Source organism: Aulonocara stuartgranti, assembly GCF_965226115.1.
Source record: "Aulonocara stuartgranti genome assembly, chromosome: 15".
In the NCBI taxonomy this organism is placed as follows: domain Eukaryota; kingdom Metazoa; phylum Chordata; class Actinopteri; order Cichliformes; family Cichlidae; genus Aulonocara; species Aulonocara stuartgranti.
In genome coordinates, this window is record NC_138951.1 from 35681163 (window position 1) to 35701382 (window position 20220).

Here is a 20220-nt window from a genome sequence, read left to right on the forward strand (position 1 = left end):
TTATGTGCGAGCGCATGAAGTGAAGAAAAGCAAATTAATTAGGGCAGGAAAGAATAAAATAACCTTATTTAGATAAGACGAGGAGATGTTGAAAAATACATGAAAGGACGAGAATTTTAGTGAAGTAAGAGCGGGGTTTCCTCGTACGTTATGTCATTTATTCATCTTGTACACGTCATGTAGTCAGCCGTCTTTTCATAGCCAAAATCTGAGGAAGTCACAAGTTTCTTAAAAAGATTTTATAATGTGTAAATTAGACTTCCTCAAACTCTGATTTAGAAGGAGAAAAAACTTCCCCAAAATCCCTTTCAACAAGACAGAAAGTCGGAATTCATTTGATATCAGCAAATTTCACAAATCAAATGGTTAAACAGTCCATTTCAAAAAGTCCTGTTTAAAAAACTGAACATGGTAAGTGATCAACATCAAGTCCTCATAAATTTACAGACTACAGGATTTGTATGAAAAAATAAAGTTGGAAGTTCTGAGCATTTATTGACAGATTTCACTGTTCAGCACAAACATTTTATTACATATTCATTAGAAATAAAAATTGTACAGTTTGTCTGTTAGTCTGTTTAAGCTTTTATTAATGTTAGTAATAGTATTGTAATATTTATTTCTTTATTTGCTGTTGCCATGTTGAGCTACAAGAGTTCAAAGATCTGGATTTTAAGAGTAGTCCATAACTTTTCAAGACGTTTAAAGTCGGGGCTTTCTGAAGGCTATTCCAGACGTTTAATGGGGCATTTCTAACTTCTTTAGACCTTCACAAAGGGATGATCCCAGGATCATCCCTTTGTGAAGGTCTAAAGAAGACCCAAACTGTCACCCTCAGATGAAAGGAAAAGGCTCAAGCCTGCCATGAACTGCAAACGTCTGGAACAGCAGCATCACTGTCCACAGTAAAGTGAGTATTGCTGTCTGAGAGGGTATTGATCAAGAAAGAAGCTCCTGCTGCAAAACTGGCAACTTCAACCTCAACTGAAATTTGCAGTTGCCCACATGGACAAGTCAAACAGTTTCTGGAGAAAAGTTTTATGGTCAAATGAGACAAAGATTGAGCTTTTTTGCCTAATAACACTGTACCAGCTGTCAAGCATGGTGGTGGTAGCATCATGCTCTGGGGCTGTTTTGCTGCAAATGGTACTGGTACATTACACAAAGTGGATTGAATAATGAAGGAGAAGCACTACCTCTGAGCTCATCAAATTAATCTCTAATCAACAGTTAGATGCTTGAAACTTGGACACAACTGGATGTTCCAACAGGACAATGATCCTAATGGATAAAGCAGGCTAGCTAAATGACCTTCCCAAAGCCCTGACCTCAACCCTATTGAAAATATGTGGACTACACTCAACAGGTGGATCCATGCCAGGAAACGAACAAAATTAACTGAACTCTGAAGTCTATGAATTCTGCCAAGAAGAATGGTTAAATGTCCAGTCAGAATTATGCCAAATGCTTGATGATGGCTACCAAAAGGGTCTGATTGAGGTGCAACCTGCTAAGGAACGTTTCACCAAATATTAATGGTTGTGTATGTATATTTTTGAAACCCACCCCCAAAATAAATTCAAACTTGTGCACGCAATTCTTGTTCAAATAAATGATTAAAACCTCCAAATTACCACAATATTCATGCCCATGCTGAGTGGATGTAAACTTTGTACCATAACTGTACTTCAGTTTACAATATTGGCGAATGAGTCAACACTGTTGGCTCACAGCAAGAGGATTCAGGCTCAGTCTGGGGGCTTTCTGAGTAGCGTTTGCGTGCTCATGGTCGTGCCTGTGTGGTTCTCTATGGGCTCTCTGGCTTCTAGAGTCGGTTTAGGTTTACAGGTGACTCTAAATCAGCCGTAGGTGTGGATATGAGCACGAACTGTTGTCTGTCTATCTCTGTTAGCCCCTGTGAAGGACTTGAAACCTCTCCACCTCTCATCTCATGGCAGCCCTTGAAGTAGATAAATATATAAGAAAATGAATGATATAAGAATATTGGTGCTATAATTTAGAGCTTCATTGTAGGTGTGTAGTGGTGTTTTCTTTTACTAAAAATTCTAAAAACAAAACATGAACTCAATAAATTCATATTTCTACACTCATTTCAAAGGAGGGAGGGGTTCTCCAAGGGTGAGGACACTGACAGTGGCGCTGCTGTTGTTCCTATAGGGGTGGAGTTTAAGGAGTTTAAAGGGGTGGAGTAGCTGTTAACACCAGAGGGCGTAGGGGCTGCGTTTCCTCCCATCATGAAACCGGGCACAGGGTTGGCCATGCTGGGAGCCTGGCTTAATGTAGGGGCTACTGTGACACCTGGTGGTGCCCATGGTGAAATGTTGCCAGGCGCAGTGGGCCACGGGGCCGCCCACTGGTTTCCTGGAAGCACCTGCTGGCCCCAAGGCATGCTGGCTGGAGGGTATGTGGGAGATGAGTATGGAGAGCCACCTACAGGATGTGTGGGGAACATAGAGAGAATCTGCGAGCTGGAGAGCACTTGCTGTTGCTGTGGAGGCTCTGACGGAGGAGAAAAATAGTTTTTGTTTTTCAAATAGCGCTACACTATGAGGTGTACTGTTATTACAAATCTGCTGTTTTTAAGAGGAACGCGTCCTTATGTTTACTGATACCTGGGATCTGAGTTTGTGCCAGAGGCTCCCCCAGTGGGGTCGAAAACACTTCCATCAGCTCATTGGTGGATGAGGGCTGCTGGCAGAAACAAGGAGAGAATAAAATATAAATTCTCACCTACATGTTACCTAAAAGTGAGGAGACAGAAGTGTAGTTGTATTACAATTGTCTTATTTTGCGAGATTCCATAATGCTGCACCAAAGCTATTATAATGAGCTACAACTAAACTAATAAGTGACACTGGGGGTGAAAAAAATTATTAATTAGGATCAAAGCTAGACTTTAGTTAAAAAGTTAAACTTAAACACAGTGAGCACCTGTAAAAGTATAATATACAAATAATATCATATACAAGTATACAAGAAAGATGTATACATATAGCACTATAAAATCACAATTTATTAAAGAAACTAACTGTGAAAATAATATAAACTAAACTAAAAATAGTCACGAATAACTAAAAGAGTAAGGTCATGAACCCAAGTGTCTAAAATGACTTTCCTCCTCAGGCAGGCTGCGCTCAGCCTGAGAGAGGGGACGAGGAGTTCGGACAAGCCTCCCTTTGGAGGTTTGGAGACCCCAGGGTAAAACCACAATCAACTGGAGAGATCGCATATCTAATCTGGGACAACTTCAGGATCCCCTGGGAAAAATCAGAAACTGGGAGACACTGCTGCTTAGCCTCCTACCATTTCAACCCAACTTTGGACACTTGCTTTTGTCAGCTATTTCATGTGAAATATGGCTGTTATCTCACATAAAAACTTGTATTGTTGTTTTATACCTGCTTTGTCTGCTGTGATGAAACATCTGGCCGTGGGCTGAACAGATCTTCAAGAGCTGGTTCCTGTAAAGTAAGCAAGTCCATGTATAAAAACACAGAAATATTTTGTTTAAATTTGGGATCACCTTCATTTAGAAAAAGTGAAGATGATTAAAAATAATGAACCTCTGCTGCTGAGCTCTTGTGTAGAACCAGTAAAGAAGCGCCCTAAAACAGAAAAAAAAACCAACAGTGGTGAGTGAAAGCTAACAAATAAACCAACCAAAAGCACAGGGACAAAAAAAAACTTCTTTCTGACTTGTGTTGGTGTCTCTGCAGGCTGCTGCGAGATCTCTCGGTCCACATGCTGACAAACTTCCTGGATGTCGAGGAACACTGGATGTGCCTGAGAGACACAGATAAAACATCTTACTGCTGTGCAAACTCTTAACAGGCCAATGCAGCCACATGCAAAACAAACTATAGTGACAATCATTCTCGTTCACGATGAGCTGGCTTTTTAAAGTTTGCTTTGCATGCCTGTTTTGAGGAGAATGTAAGTAAGTAAGTAAAATGTATTTATATAGCGCTTTTCACAGATAAAAATCACAAAGTGCTTTACAACACAAGAAATGGAAATATAAAACAATGTAACAGTAAATAAAACAGCAATGTAATACAATAAAACAATAAAAAAACAAAGGAGGAAATTATTCAAATGCTTTTCTAAATAAAAATGTCTTAAGCTGTTTTTTTTTAAAAGAATCAATGGAGTACGTGCAGCGTAGAGACAGTGGAAGAGAATTCCACAACCGTGGTGCCAAAGTCTGAAAGGCACGATCACCACGAGTTTTAACCCTCTCAGGCTCAAATTAAACTTTTTGTTGCTAATGCACAACCAAGTCCTGCAGTGGTACTTCTGAGTAAAAAAAACCTCATAAAATATGTTTGTGGGGTAATCAGGTTGTTAGTTTTTAACTGTTGCAAATCGGCAACGCCTGCCTCAAGAGGGTTAAAACGAGTGCGCGGTACCACCAGCAGTCTCTCATCTAATGAGCTTAAAGCTCGAGAAGATGAATGTGGTTTCAGCAGGTCAGATAAATATTGGGGAGCTTGACCATGTAGGGCCCTAAAGGTTAGAACTAAAATTTTAAAATGAAACCTAAAACTTACAGGCAACCAGTGAAGGGAGGCTAAAACTGGAGTAATATGAGATCTTCTCTTGGTGCCTGTTAAGAGACGGGCTGCAGCATTCTGCACAGTCTGAAGACGATTTAAGGCTGATTTGTTAAAACAAGTAAAAAGAATTGATTGAATTGATAAACTCTTTTGCAAGAATATCAGATTACTCAATTAACTGGTCAAAATCTACAGTCCTACCGATTAATTGCTCCTTCCATAATTCCTCTTCTACACCACTGCAATCGGGAAATATAAAATATTTAGGTATTAATGTTTCTCCCAAGCTTGCAGATCTAACTAAATTAAACCATATCCCACTTTTAAAGAAGGTAGAAGATGATCTGGCTAGATGGAAATGTCTACACATATCACTCATGGGAAGGGTTGCCGCTATAAAAATGATGGTCTTACCAAAAATAAATTATTTATTCTCAATGATCCCAACTAAACCGCCACAAGATTGGTTCAGATCGCTAGATTCATGTATGTCCAAATTCCTTTGGAAAAATAAACCCCCACGTATAAGCTTAAAAACACTACAAAAGACCAAGGATAAAGGAGGACTAGAACTGCCTAACTTTCAGCACTACTTCTTAGCCAACAGGCTTCAGTTTATCTCAGGATGGCTAAAACACACCCTCTTAGATGAACCTTGGCTAGATGTAGAACAAGCACTTTGCAATAATCTAGAGATCTCAGACCTACCATTTATCAGCTCAAACATCCAACGACATGAATGCTTTAAAAGCATCAACATCAGCTCTTCTCTGACAGCATGGTGGGAGTTTCTAAAATTGACGGCGTCTTCATTAATCCCATGCAAACGTACACCTATCTGGAACAACCCTGACATATTACAAAACAATAATATGATAAACTTTTCAGATTGGAGTGGTAAAGGAATCAAATATTTAGAACATATACTAGAAGGAACAGAATTTATTTCATTTGACGGACTAGTTACAAAATATGGGATCAACAAGAAAAGATTTTTAGAATATCAACAAATTAAATCCATAGTAAAAAAGAAATTTAAACCGGGTCAAGTTGAACTACAAACACCACCAAGTGTGGTTCAATTTCTTACTCTTAAAACCCCCAAATTACTATCCAAAATATACAGAATGCTTTCTAAAACAGATGAATCAATATCACTTCCTATTGCAAAATGGGAAGCGGATTTATCAGTTAACTTAGACCTAAACTTCTGGTCTCAGATTTGCTTAAAAACCTTTCATCTAATTAGAAATCCCAGTCTTCAATTAATTCAATACAAAATATTACATAGAGTGCACTATACAGGTCATCGGATGTTCAAGATGGGCTTTACGTCTACCAACAACTGCTCACACTGCCAAACCAATTCACCGGACAATTATATCCACGCTCTTTGGTTCTGTCCACCAGTTCAGAAGTTTTGGCGCGAGATATGTGACGACTTATCGAAGTGTCTGAAATGTAACATTCCAACTTCCCCCTTAGTGTGTTTGTTGGGCAGCTTAGATAATGTCACTTCAGAAAAGAATATCGCCCATATGGTTTTCACTGCCCTATGCATAGCCAAGAAAACAGTCCTCATGAACTGGAAAAATAAAAATAATCTTAATTCTAACCAATATAGAAATTATCTATTAGATTACATTAGTCTTGATACAGCCTCTGCCACCACATCAGATCAATTGCTCTGGGCTCCTTTGATCAGCTCCATCACCTAGTGGGGGTGGGGGGTCATAGTTTGGTCCCGCCTTCACTGTTGTGATTGGTGTGGGGGTAGGGACAGGCTTAGGGCGTCGGGGGGTTCCCCGGAGGCATCTTCCTTGGGGGGCTCAACCCGGGGTAGCGGTCATGTCCGGTTAGGGGCTCTGTTGGCTCTCAGGTGACTGTTTCCTCGCGGCTGCGTGCAGCGGGGCTAGGGGAGGGTCTGTGCTGACGGACGTGGGTTACTGACCTGGTAGCCTGTCTGCCCCTGGGTGGGTCCGGGATGGGCGTGAGGTTCTGGGGGCGCTCCGTCTCTGGGCTGGGACCCGGACCGGGCCTCGGGGGCTTGGGTCCTGGTTGGTGTGTTGCCGGGGTTGTGGGCGGGTGGGTGCATGGGGGCCCAGCCCTGGAGCAGGGTGCCGCCGGTGCATCGAGCCACCTGGGGGGCTCTTCAACTGGTGGGGGAGATTGTCACATCTTGCAGGAGCTTTCCTCTCCTCAGGAGCTCCCTCTGCAGGAGGGGGAGATACAGGAGAGGTGGAGGAAGATCTCAGCCTGGGTGTTTATTGTCTTATGTAGTCTGGAAGATGAGTGGATGGTGGGGTGGGTGCAGTTTTCTCTGTGGTGGGGTTGGGTGGACTGTCCCAGGCTCTGTGGGGCCGGGAGGCGCTGCTGCACTGGGCCCGGTCTGGATGGGCCTGGGCCCCCTTTCCCTGGCGGGTCGCGGAGTATGGGGGTGCCTACTGGGGTCAGCGGGGGAGCTGGCCCTAGGGAGGGGTCACTTGCCCCTCCCTTCCTTCCCTCCCCATCTCCAGCTGCCTCCCTCTTCCCGCTCCACCACAACCACCCACACATGCAGGACCTTGGAGTAGGGGTATGTCACCAGGGTGCAGAGGAGGCTACCCCCCCCCCCCCCCCCCCCCCGTCCCCTTCTGGCTGCCTCCGCCTCAATTTTATCCCACAACTTAGACATTCACATTACTCACACTCTCATTACACATACATATAGGATCTTGGGGGTGGGCACGATACACGGAATCCAAAGTACCATCAGGGTGTACACCCCACCCCTGGCATCGTTGCCCACCTCTCAATTTTAAATACACGTAGACATTGAGGGCTAGCAGGAGGGACCATGCGCTTACCTGCTGCTCTCTGGCAGGTAGCTCCATGCCCTCCTGGGTTTTAAATGCACCTTAGAACACACATGCATCAACACTACAATGAGCGGGTGGAGGGAGGTTTGGAGTCTTCTCTCACCCCCATTCTCTGCGACCTGCTGGAGCGGGGGGGCTAGGAGGAGGAGTTGGCCGTCCGACTGCGGTCTGGAGTGTGGGGCCTTCCTGCTGCTGCGGAGTCGGGGCGGTCTGCCTCCCCCCACCGCAGGGAAAAGGGTAACACCACCTGGGTCTGGGTGCAGTTCCCCCCTCCAGGGGCAAGGGTACCTAGACCCGGTTTGTAGAGTACGCTTGGGGAGTGTGATCGTGTGTACAGCGTCTCTTTATGTCTGTCTCCACGTTGGTTGAGTGTGGAGTAAGTGCATATGAGAGCATGAGGGTGGGAATGGATGTTTGTATATGTGTGTGCCTGTATGTCTGTGTCTATATGTCAGGTTGGGTGTCAGGCGCCACCTCTCTGGGGACATCTCAGGCCCTCCAAGGTTTGGAGGCCTATCTCCCCCTACCACCACTTCCCCTGCCAGTGGCGGACCCCCTCAGACATCGGTGCGTTGGTGGTTCTCTGTGTCCGGGGATGGGCGTCCAGGTACACACCGGCTCACTTCTTGGCGGCCGCTTATCGGGGCCTGGAGCCTGGGGCTCGCTCGGGCCACTTCGGAGGTGGGGTGCCCCCGGCCTCTCGGCCTAGGGCTCGGTCACTCAGGCGCGGCTGGCTGCCGGCGGAGTTCACGGGCGCGTCACTGCAACTCCCCCTGGCTTCTGCTCTGCAGCTGCTGGGTGAGCCCTCATCTGGGACTCTCCTCAGCTCTTTCTGGGACAGTGGCGCGGCTGCCCCTCTGTTGGTCTTCCTTGGTCTCTTGTGTTCTGGGGGCCTCTGGATGTCTGGAGTTTTGATCTCCTCCATACCTGCTTCATGCCCTGGAGGACGGGGCTGTGGCCCCCCCACACCCTCTAGCAGATTATTACAAGAAGGAACCTTTTAAAAAACAAAAAACAAGCGCGTCCATGCTCACAGGTGTACACACGGGTGATCACACCCACAAACTACACCCTTTTTGGCTCCTACCTCAAAGCACACTGTGTTCTGTTGATCTTATGTGCTGCACAATGATGTTTAATATTTGGTATTTGCTGTCATATTCCCATATATCATTGTGATGTTGTTTGTTCTGTTGCTCTTGTTCTCTTCTGCTTGTTTTCTTTTTTCTTTCTCAGCAGGTGACCCAGGTGATTGATATATGCATTTTTTTCTTCTCTGCCCGTTCTGTTGGTTTTTGTCTTTTGCCCTTCTCCCCCGTCCCTCTTCTCAGCTGTTTCTCTTTCCCTCTTTCTTTCTCCCCTTCTTTCCCCCAGTCAAGTCTGTCCCGTATTCAGTAAGTGAAAATAAAAGAAACAATAAAAGGTGAATCAAATGGACCATTACGGCAAGGCTGGGATGGTCAATTTGGTAAAGTAAATCCGTTGGGCATCTTTCTTTGCCTTTAGACAACAATTCTGATGGCAAAAGAGCCAAACAGGACAGGCAAAAAAAAAAAAAAAAAAAAAAAAAAAAAAATTAAAATCGGTACTTTCTATATTGTTTGCTGTGTGTAGACATAAGTTCTATAACTTATGATCAAACAAACAAACAGAATAAATCATCTGACATTGTTCAGGCACACAGGCTGGACTGCAAATAAGTGGAAAAGCAGCCAATGTCCAAAGAAAATCTTTAAAAGACTTTTCTACAGCCTGAGGAGCTATTGCCCCAAACCACCCTTGATTTCTTCAACAAAATATGAAGAAATCAAGGGTGGCTCAAGAGTTTTTCACAGTATTACATATGTATATGTATCAGTAAATTATCTCTTTTCCCTGCCCTTGAGCACCACAACATGTGAACACAAAGGTTTCTCTGTACTGAAGAAATCACAAGTAGATATGCATGACAATTTCTTTAGTGCTTCTTAACATTTTGTCTTTTAAATTTGAATCCCCCCAAAATGAACTCCCTTAAATTAAAGCATTTCATCATCAACTGACATGTTTTCATACAATACCCAACATTAACATAAACACAACTAGTGGTTAAATTGCTGCACACAATAAAGACTTTGACTGACTGCAGACAGCAGAACAGTAGTCTCAGAGGGCTTACCAAAACAAACCCTATTTGTTTGCATGTCATGGAAAAAACGCCTCTCAGCGTGTGATGCCCCATTGCGAAAAAAAAGAGAAAAGAAAAGAGAAGCTAAAAAAGAAAAAAGAAAAAAACAAAACAAGTAAAAAGACACAACTATAGTAGTCTAAACAGGAGGAAATAAAAGCATGAATAATCATCTCAAGTTCAGGCTTTGACACCATTAGTCTGAATTTTGAAATATTCCGTAAATGATAAAAACAGTTTCGGACCAGCTGTTTAGAATGCTGCTCGAGCAAGCTAACTGTATTTATTTAGAATGAACTTTAATGCTACACAGATAAATACACTGCACAGAAGTCCAGACTGAATCTGTCAAACATGCACTGCTACTGTGAGCAGTAAATTGCAAAAAAATGCCTCCTGCATGAAAATGTATATTTTCATTGAGCCTGGCTCTGCTGGAGGTTTCTTCCTGTTTAAAGGCAATTTTTCCTTCCCACTGTCGCCAAAGCGCTTGCTCATAGGAGTCATATGATTCTTGGGTTTTTCTCTGTATGTATTATTGTAGGGTCTACCTTACAATATAAAGCACCTTGAGGCGACTGTTGTTGTGATTTGGCGCTGTATAAATAAAATTGAATTCATTTGAATTTCATCTAATTTTTTTAATATAGCAGAAGGTTACTGGTCCATTCTGTACCCCACCTCTCACAGCTGCGATAGGGTCCAGCCCCCCTGTGACCCTGATAAGCTGAAGAGAATGGATGGTTTGATGGTTAAATGAAGTTAAATAATGCTGATAAATCATGTCAGCATTAAATTGCATTGCGGTGGCTCAGTATTTTTTTATGTGCTTAAACAACTATACTTGCTATATGTGCCCACTGGAGGAGTTATAGTAAACATTTTTGCTAATAAATGACTTATTAAATCATTTTTATATAATAATCTATTAAATGTTTATATGTTATGTGGCAGTATTAGCAGTATTAGCATTAATATTAGCAGTATTTAATAACACCACCTGTTTCTGCTTTAGTACTGTGTTTCGTTACCAGGTTAGCCATCTTGATGTAGAAGAGGATGTAGTTGTCTTGATGCTGGTAGATGTAAGCCAGAGCTCTGGGGTCAGACTCATCTTTGGTCAAAGAGCTGATCCTGCTCCTCTCATGGTCGTGAAGAACAGCCTGAAATGAGGATTTATCTTTTATTTATTATACAAGAAACTCTAACCACCAAAATAAGAACAGCTTTATGATACTGATCCTCAGCACTTGTGTAAATATCATCTCCACCTCTTAAGATTTTCCAGTTTTGGAAAATAAACTGCAGTGTAATAAAATACTTTTATTATGCAATCCAAGCATGAACTGTCCACTGAAGAATCAGTCATTTTAAGACTAACTATCAACCTAAAGGGGGCGCTACAATTTGAGGACAACACAACACATGTTGGGAAATCCCTTGCTTGACTCACCCCGGTCCTTTCATCCAGAATTTTCAAGCCACTGGAGGAAATTTTCAACCAAATTCTCCTCTTGTGGATTCCCTGTTTCCTTCCTGCTACCTCAAAGCCCTTTAGCACACACACATTCACACAACAGCACAGCACAGGTGAGCTGAATAAGAAGTAAACATGAAATGACAGACATATATTCCAATGAGATAAGTCAGAGCACACATAAAAAGCGAGATGAATCTCACATTAAGGAGTAAAGCTAAACGAATTAACCGACAGAGCAGTTCTGACATATTTCACAGTCATTGTGTCTACGATTGATGTAACACCACCAGTAAGCATGCCGGGACAGCCGGAGGGAACATTGTATCTGCAGCCAGAAGTGGTCTGCTGAAAGGACCTCTTACAAACCAGGATGTACAGATCATTGCTGCTAACAAAAAAGCAAGTGTTTTCTTTGATGGTTTACTTTGTGAAATTGTTTTAATCCATGATTTACAGCCACAAAAACATTGGCAGTGGATCTGTTTCAGTCCCAATCGATCTGGGTAGGTTTTCTAAGCACTTTTTCCTACTGGAAGCTGTCTTTGCTATTGCTGAGTGTGTGGTTTGGGTGGTTTTCGCAGGTTGCTTTTTATATTATATTTCATAAAGGTGTCCTCTTCTCAGCATTATACACATTTTATTGATAAATTATTATATTTAAATTGTATAAAATATATAGGTCTCAAAACATGCAACAAGTATACCGTGCAAAAGTCTTGAGTCACACTTCCAAGCAGCCAGATGTTCTCGCGGTTTTTTAAAACTGGTCTTGACAAACATCAGGCATGGCTCGAGACCTTTGCACAGTACTGTACACAGCTTACATTATTCATATGCAAAGCTGCGATTCTGCAGTTGCTATCAAACAATCACCCAGAGACCCTGAATTGGCCTTCACAGCAGTCAGATCTGTGTCAAACACATCCTGAGCTACTCCACAGTTACCTGCACAAAGTTCACTCTTTGATTCTATTTGCTGAGTGATTTGTGGTTTGGCTCCTGCCGTCTGTATTTTTATACTCGTTACTATGATGTCCTTCCTGTGACTGCGATCGGTGACTCACACCAGTGCTGTAGTGTGTTTCTTCTAACTGTGTTGTAATGTATTGTGTATGGTATAAACATTTATATTCAAAGCAGTGTGTGTGTGATCGCTGATTGCAGTTTAAAGTTATTCACACTACATTAGATGCATGCTGACACTGACGGTCTTGACAGGTCGCACAAATGTGATTACAATTTTGAGTGATTGTGACCTCGCTCTGTCCGTTCCCCGTGGACCGTGTCTGTTTATCGTTTATTATTGTTTCCCCCCTTTTTTGACTTTTTACAAAAGCTGTGGCGCGCTTCTCCAAACAAACTCTCACTGCATCATGCAAAGTCCTTTGAGATTAGAAGAACACGTCAGGAGTCAACAGGATGTCAGAGGCATTACAAGCCATTTTTCCACAGCAGGAATGTTCCCACAACTCATTTTCTTTCTGAAAAAACAAAGACACTGCTCATTCATCAAACATAGAGTTAAAACTGTGTTAAGGAAGAGTTTCTTTTTAAAAAATATTTAATAATAATGCTTTGTCAAATTCAAATGCCATCAGAAAGGTCTACAAAGGTCCAAAAACTACACATCGAGTCTGTTTCTGACAGTTTTCAGTCTGCAGTCTGTGAGTATTTAAAACCTTGTAGTTAGCAAATAAACTCAAACACAAAGAAAAACTTTAAGATCTGAACTCACTGATGCATGCTCTTCCACTGAAACAAACAGCAATCAGGAGCTTTTCCTACGTATGACTCATATCATAGACAGTGCATAAAAAATGTGCATGAAACAATACGTGTTAACTTACATCACAGAGGCTTCCTCTAAAAATAACCATAGATTTAACACTCTGCATGGAGCTGGATTTAAGTGGTTAAAGTTAGTTTTTAGAGCCTGTGCAGCACCGTCACATGCCAGTACAGATGTGTTGCTGCTAAAAGACTTACATTTAGCTAACTAATAACACTGATATCTCAGTGGAAAACAAGGAAACTGAAACTAAAAAGCAGTCTAAGGGAGTCCTTTCTGTACTGCCCCCGGCTTCACAGATGGGTTTTATATTAATAAACAAAAAAATGGATACACTGTCCACTTTCACTCTCTGTCTCTGAAGCACTGAGTGGCTCTTCTTTGTTGGCTAGCTGCCTTTGTTAGCTGTAATGTTATATGTAATGTAATGTAATGTTTGAGTTGTAATTGAACTGCCAGTTTAGTGTCTTTTCTTTCGCTGTGACAGTTTTTTAGAGTAGGGCTCTGAGGTGTAAATTAACCTTAACACATGTGATGTTTTGTTTTCACTTTAAAAGCAAGGCAGATCTTTATAATGACCTGCAGAGCTCAAGTCAAAAACGGAGTCAGTAAACCAAACGGTGTAGTGGCTTTGGCCTTCTTTTATATACAGTCTATGGTTAAAAAACTAAAACAGAAGACAGAAAGTAAGTTCTAACTGTCAACACCACTGAATCTGAATACTTAAGATTGGGATCTTTAAGTACAGTATAGCACATGATTTTCTTTTCTGTTGCTTGTCACCTAACTTACTTTAAAGATTTATTCCTTTCTTTTTAGATGGAAGGGTCACCACAAGACAACAAGGACTTTCTTATTTTTCATTTTTATCTTGGAACCAAAAATGTCTGTGATAACTTTCATGCAAATCCTCCATTAGATATTGAGACATCTGAGCGCTGACCGAAATGGACAGAAGGACAGAAAAAATATATCCTCCCAGATCTTGACGTAGCTTTTAAATACTTTTGCTGTGATGCTTAAAAAAATATTGGTCTGTGAAATACAAGTACCTCCAAATGATAACATTAATCTCAGCAGTCATGAAATATTAAACGTCTGGTGTTTATCTTTGATTTTTTTCTCTGATAAAGTGAAAAAATGAAGATTGATCTTACAGGAAATCAACCAGTTTAATCAAGAGCAGACAGAAGTCAGTTTACTTTGGCGGTGGACTACCTTTAGTTTCATCATGGAGTCTCTGCACATCTTTTCTCCGAGGGCGTCGGGTACTGGGTCCATGCCAATCAGCTTGGCTTTGTAGCGAACTCCTTCCCCGTGGAAGCGAGACATAGTATCCATGGATACCATGGTAGCCCCTGGGAACCACGAAGAGAGGACATAAAGGGTCAAATTATTATGAGGATGATTTTGTGTGAGAGCACAGAAATTCTTACATGTGTATATTTTGGTTAATTAACGGATTTAGGATAATGTTTGTGTGTCACAATTTCACTAAAACCTATGTGTATTTGTGTATTTGATGTCCGCACGCCTTCAAATCATGTGTTTACAAAGATTGCAGTATTTGTGGTTTATATGAGTAAATATTTGTGTGTATGTATCTAAAACTATGCGTATGTGTACACAGGGCGTTCCTTGTGTGTAAGCAAACTGCAGAGCAAGCATCTAACTGATGCCGAGTCAGTGTTTCAATCCATTTCCCGACATGAAACAGGTAATTTAGCAATAATGCAAAAGTGTGACTGTAGCAAAGGTCGACTCCTAAACGGCTTCATTTGCGTCACGTAACAGTTTTACGGGATTTTAGTCACTGTTTAGTTCGAAGGTGAACACAAACAGACCGACACAAAGCTACAGACTGGCAACAAATTAAAGGGAAATCAACACAATTCAGCTCATTTCAGTTTTATTTCTATAGTTCCAAATCACAACAACAGTTGCCTCAATGTGTTTTATATGTTAAAGTAAACAATCGACAATAATACAGAGAAAACCCAAAGCAGTTGATGACCCTTCTAACAAGCCCTTGGCGACAGTGGGAAGGAAAAACTCCCTTTTAACCTCTGGCAGAACCAGGCTTAGGGAGCCGCAGCTATCTGATGGCTTGATTTGATGCTGGACTGCAGGATATTTTTCTCAAAAGATCAGCCCAGAAACCTGCCCAGTGTCTAGCTGGGCTGACATTTGGTGACCGTGAAGCCCATAGCACATGACTGACTCTCCACTCAGTCTCCACTCATGCCCTATGGGTGACATAAATTAAGCAATATAAATAAGTAAAATTTTATTTCTATATGACCTTTTGAGACAAAGATCACAAAGTGCATCACAACTAAACAGGAAGCGTGTTAGCAGAATTGTCCAGGTAGCTTTCACTGCCGTTGGTATAGAAATGCCTCACCTCTCTGTTGTTGTCAATGGACTATTTCTGCTGACACGGTCAGATCAACCCCTGCACTGACATGCTCAGGCCTCTAGGAAAGGTGCGTTGGGTTTCTTTACATATCAAATCAATAAGGAGCTTTCACTTCACCAGCTTGTGTGCAAGTCTTCTATATTAATTTTTTATTTCTATGTGTTCATTTGAAGACACACATTCCAGCTATAAACGGCTACAGTGGATGACATTTAGATGTTATAGCTACACTGGCAAATAAAAGTTGAACTACCAATCTGTGTCACACTTCATGAACTCATCAGTTCTGATTTATAGTTTTCTTGTGAGAATTTGGTAGTTTTGGTCCTCTAAAGAAGTCGAAGCTCCTGCAACACTCGTGGTATAAACTTTGCTGCTTGACCAGCCTGTTTCAACTTGTGGCCTTCATCGGGGTGCTTGGTAACAATTTCCCAGCTAACACAGGCTGTCGTACTTTGATTTACACCGTAGGAAAATACCAGTGCTGAGCAGTCATAGCATCGTTAAAAAAAAGAGAACTGGATAAGATCAGAACTTAGAAATATGTTGCTTCTGTTGGCTCAGATAACAGACATCTGTGAATGCTTTGGACTTTACAGCCCATGAAATCCAATATTCACTTCAGGGTCCGACATCTTTTTAATCACACTTGCTCTTCTGCTCTTAGCCGCTTCTGACTTAAGCAGTGTTTGATAACGTAGACCGGAATCTTTTCCCAAGAGCTTTGAATCATGCTTCGAATGAGTGAAAGTCTTGGAATATTTCGCAACTTGGCAGATACTTTAATTTAAGACATAGTTTTCTTCTGATTAAAGTCAGAATCACTGAGACTGCATTTCTCGAAAATCTTAATTGCAAATTTATTCAGAAATTGCTTTTGTTCCAGATCAGCTGCAACTCACATGGCTTTAAAACTTGTGATTTTCTGTGCCTTGTGTTTTATTTGAAACTGTAAAGCACTTTGTCTAGAAAATATTAACTACAAAAGATGCAGAGCTGCTTTAGGTCAGTTGTAGCAATGTTGTGCTGACTGTGGAGCCCATTTGAGTACCAAGAACTCATTGTCGTGTTCAAGAAACCAGTCTAAGATCATAAATCCATCATTGTACCCTGTAGTTATAAAGGGATGGACATGGTCAGCAGCAATACTCAGGTAAGCTGTGGCTGTTTAGCGATGCTCAGTTGGTAATAAGGGGCCCAAAGTGTGCCAAGAAAATACCCCCCCACACCATCACATCAACGAGCTGTTCAGCAGCCTGAACTGTTGATATAAGGCAGGTTTGCCCCATGTTTTCATGTTGTTTATGCAAAATGTTGACCCTATCATGTGAACAACAGAAACTGACACTCATCAAACCAGGCAATGCTTTTCCAGTCTTGTGTTGTCTGTTTTTGGTGAACCTGTGTGAACTGTGGTTCAGTTTCCTGCTCTTGGCTCCAAGGTGTGGTCTGCTACTGTAAGTTCAGAGCTCTTCTGCGTACAGTAGCTTGGTTGTAACAAGCTACTGTATGCAACTATGTAACAAGCTTTCTTTATTTGAGTTTTTTCCCAATGTTGTGATTATTTAGAAGATTTGTTAGTTATTTTCATGCTCTTAGTTAAAAAAAAAGAGTTTCTTGTGTTTCCTTTAGTGTAAAGTTATTGTGTGTATGCATTTGTCTCCTGTGTCCTTGCGTTTAGTTTCACGTCCTTTGTGTCATTATTCATGTCGGTTTCAGCTGTCTCATTTCCCCCGTTTCTATTTCCTCAAATGAACCCTTTGTGTATTTATTGCGCTGCCTTCCTTTTGCTTTTTGTCTTTGAGTCTCTGTTGTCTTCTCCCATTTATTGGCAGTAAATTGGATTACATTTGTTTTTCTTTCACAGATTTTAATTTTGGATCGCAAACTAGCCATCATTCAAGTGCTTTGTGTTTTATTCCCGCCTGCCTTTGGAGTCTGCTTTTGGCTCCCTTTGCATCTGACCAGTCTCCTCTGACCTCTGTCATCAGCAAGACCCTTTTGCTCAGAACTGCCGCTGTATGGATATTTTCTCCTTTCCAGAGAAAGACATATGGGAAAAATCCCAGTAGATACGCAGTTTCTGAATTATTCAGACTATCTGGCGCCAACATTCAAAGTCGCATAGGTCACCTTTCTGCTTGATTCTAATGCTCGGTTTGAGTCTCAGCAGTTCATTTTGATCATGTCTACTTGCCAAAATGCACCGAGCTGCTGCCGTGTGATTGGCTGAATAGATATGTGTTAATGAACAGTTAAAGAGGTGTACCTTATAAAGTGGCTGTGGGTTTTATTTGAGAGCTACAGTCTAAAGTGATCATATTCTCATAAAATCATGATTGCTCTTGATGGCAGTTAATGTGTCAAAGACGTCTCTAAAAAGGATTATGTAATATCTACTGTCGGAGATTAAAGTTCCTCTGACGGTCCGTCATTTTGCTGACCACACAGCTGCTTTGCAAATGGAAACGCCTAAACTGTTGAAATTTACACCTCATAAACAGACATTTATCCGCTTCACATGAAAGCTTCTTGCAGCTGGAAATGTGCCAAATGATTTACAGCCACCGTGTAAGCTCATATTTTTCTCCCACAGCTGGAACAGGACATAACAGAAGAACAAAACAAAGCGTTACCTGCAAAAGCTTTCAGTTCCCATCAAATCTCAACAAACTCACTGTGCTAGGACTAACAGCCAAACATACTGTGATATTGTCAGCGCTGTTTATATTATGCATGGAAAGTGCAATTTAGACCCACTAACTTAAAGTAAATAGTGGCTCTTTGGCAGAACTGCTAGTCTGTTTTTAAAAGCTCATAAGATTTTCATTTTACTTAAAGGTTTATTCCTGGTGCTTAGTTTTAAAATCCCATAAAGATCAGAATCTTGGCAGCTGAGCCCAAAATAGCCCAGCTGGAAATGAGCTCTGTGGCACATGTTGTGGCACACAACATGCAATGCCAGTGGAAAAATAAGCAAGCAGAAGGGAGTTCACCTGGGCAGCTGATGTGAAAGCTGAAGATAACTTCTGAGAACTGAGTTAGTCTCTGAGGCTTTATGTATCTGCTTCAAATGTGCAGCGATTAGAGGAAACAGTTTGAAGAGCCTGGATGAAAATAGATCCAGAGCCAGACTCAGTCAGAGGCGTTTAGCACACACTGCAACTGAACAGCAGTAAAATATGCCTTTGCTTACAGTCTAAGCACATCCACGCTTTGCATTGTTAGCCTTTCATGCAGCTTTGCGTCATTCTGGAGGGAGCACTCTTTACTGACATTATTAACTTTGAACCTTACGGTCAGCTGAGACCAAACACTTGTACCTGTTATACTTGCTGTGACAGTGGTTTGGCTCAGCGCAGGAAAACTTCCAGCCGTTTGCTGTGTCTCCATCACGATGACGTCTGCTTAGAAAATCAACGCAAGCAGGACAGAGGATCCCGTGAAAACAGTGAGCCCGTCACAATTGCTGGCTGCAAAACAGAATTTGAAAACCAAAGGTATTTTGTAAAACAATCCCTCTAGTACTTCTGGTAGTATTGTAGATTTTTTGAATCTAAAAGCAGAAGACTAAAACCTTTGATCCACCTCACCTGCTCAGAGTGTGTTTCTGCTCTCTCCCTGCTGCTTGGCTTGTCTGCAATATCTCAGAGTCAAAGGTCAGGCTGCAGATTCACTGGTGATATATTAACATCCGCTGGGAGGCCCAATTACATGGGAATCCTTGTAGACTGAAGAAGGTCTAATAGGAAGGACAGACAGTTCATGGTAATTTCCCTCTCAGGGGATGAATGTGAGGTCATGCCTTTCCCTCAAGGACAGATTTGGGTGGTATTTTCTTAAAATAACAGCTGAGGTTCTCTGAAAAACTCTGCAGGAAGGGTGGTTGAGAGAAGCCAGAAAAGAGCAAATGCTGAAAACAAAGGAAAGATAAGGATAAAAGTTTACAAACATATCAGACAGATATGTTTTCAGAAATAAGTAGATGAAATATTAATTGCGATGTTATGTAATCCCTCATAATACCACAAAAGGATTCCCTTCGTTTAAAATTGTTATTCTGTTTGTACTCATCGCAATGCAAAAACTACCAACATGAACTTCATGAAAGTCGGTCAACAAAAAGATGGACACATTCAGTTATGCCAAGTGTCTGGACCCCTCATTAAAATGCTTTAATTACAATGTTGGGCTTGGCAGATTAAAGCTTTGTGGTTTAAATGTAGCTTTAATGTGATACCTGGTATCTCAGCTCCATCCATCTTCATCCGCTTTATCCGAGGCCGGGTCGCGGGGGCAGCAGCCTAAGCAGAGAGGCCCAGACCTCCCTCTCCCCAGCCACCTCCTCCAGCTTATCCAGGGGAACACCAAGGCGTTCCCAGGCCAGCCGAGAGATATAATCTCTCCAGCGTGTCCTGGGTCTGCCCCGGGGCCTCCTCCCGGTGGGACATGCCCTGAACACCTCACCCAGGAGGCGCCCAGGAGGCATCCTTGTCAGATGCCCGAACCACCTCAGCTGGCTCCTTTCGATGTGGAGCAGCAGCGGCTCTACTCTGAGCCCCTCCCGGATGGCCGAACTTCTCACCCTATCTCTAAGGGAGAGGCCAGCCACCCTTCGGAGGAAGCTCATTTCTGCCGCTTGTATCCGCGATCTCGTTCTTTCGGTCACTACCCACAGCTCGTGGCCATAGGTGAGGGTAGGGACGTAGATCGACCGGTAAATTGAGAGCTTCGCGTGCATTTTTTAATTTTAAAGGGGCACTCTGAGCATTTTTATTAGTTTGGGGGAACAGACTACTCACACACGTTCACAAGAGCAATACTAACATGCTGATATTTGTTGAGTTTTTCTATGTTTACCATATGCACAACATTAAGCTAGTGTTTGCTATTTGGGAGGATGCGGGTAGATTTGCAATGATCATTACAA

The 20220-nt window shown here is 42.0% G+C and overlaps 1 protein-coding gene across 2 annotated transcripts; it reads right to left on the reverse strand.

The window, feature by feature from the left end:
- Positions 1-331: 331 nt before the first annotated feature.
- On the reverse strand, positions 332-19424 carry LOC309689617 (uncharacterized protein). 2 transcript variants are annotated; one of them, XM_082506190.1, is made up of 10 exons: positions 18884-19424; positions 18614-18763; positions 14090-14229; positions 11056-11154; positions 10634-10765; positions 3718-3804; positions 3585-3626; positions 3420-3482; positions 2634-2709; positions 332-2520 (listed from the first exon to the last, which is right to left on the reverse strand). In XM_082506190.1, the coding sequence occupies exons 2-10, from the start codon at positions 18681-18683 to the stop codon at positions 2114-2116; spliced, it is 1116 nt and encodes a 371-aa protein (XP_082362316.1). In that variant the 5' UTR covers positions 18684-18763; positions 18884-19424; the 3' UTR covers positions 332-2113. The 2 variants fall into 2 exon arrangements, with proteins under 2 accessions (XP_082362316.1, XP_082362315.1); XM_082506189.1 differs by having other exon boundaries at positions 2634-2712.
- Positions 19425-20220: the final 796 nt, after the last annotated feature.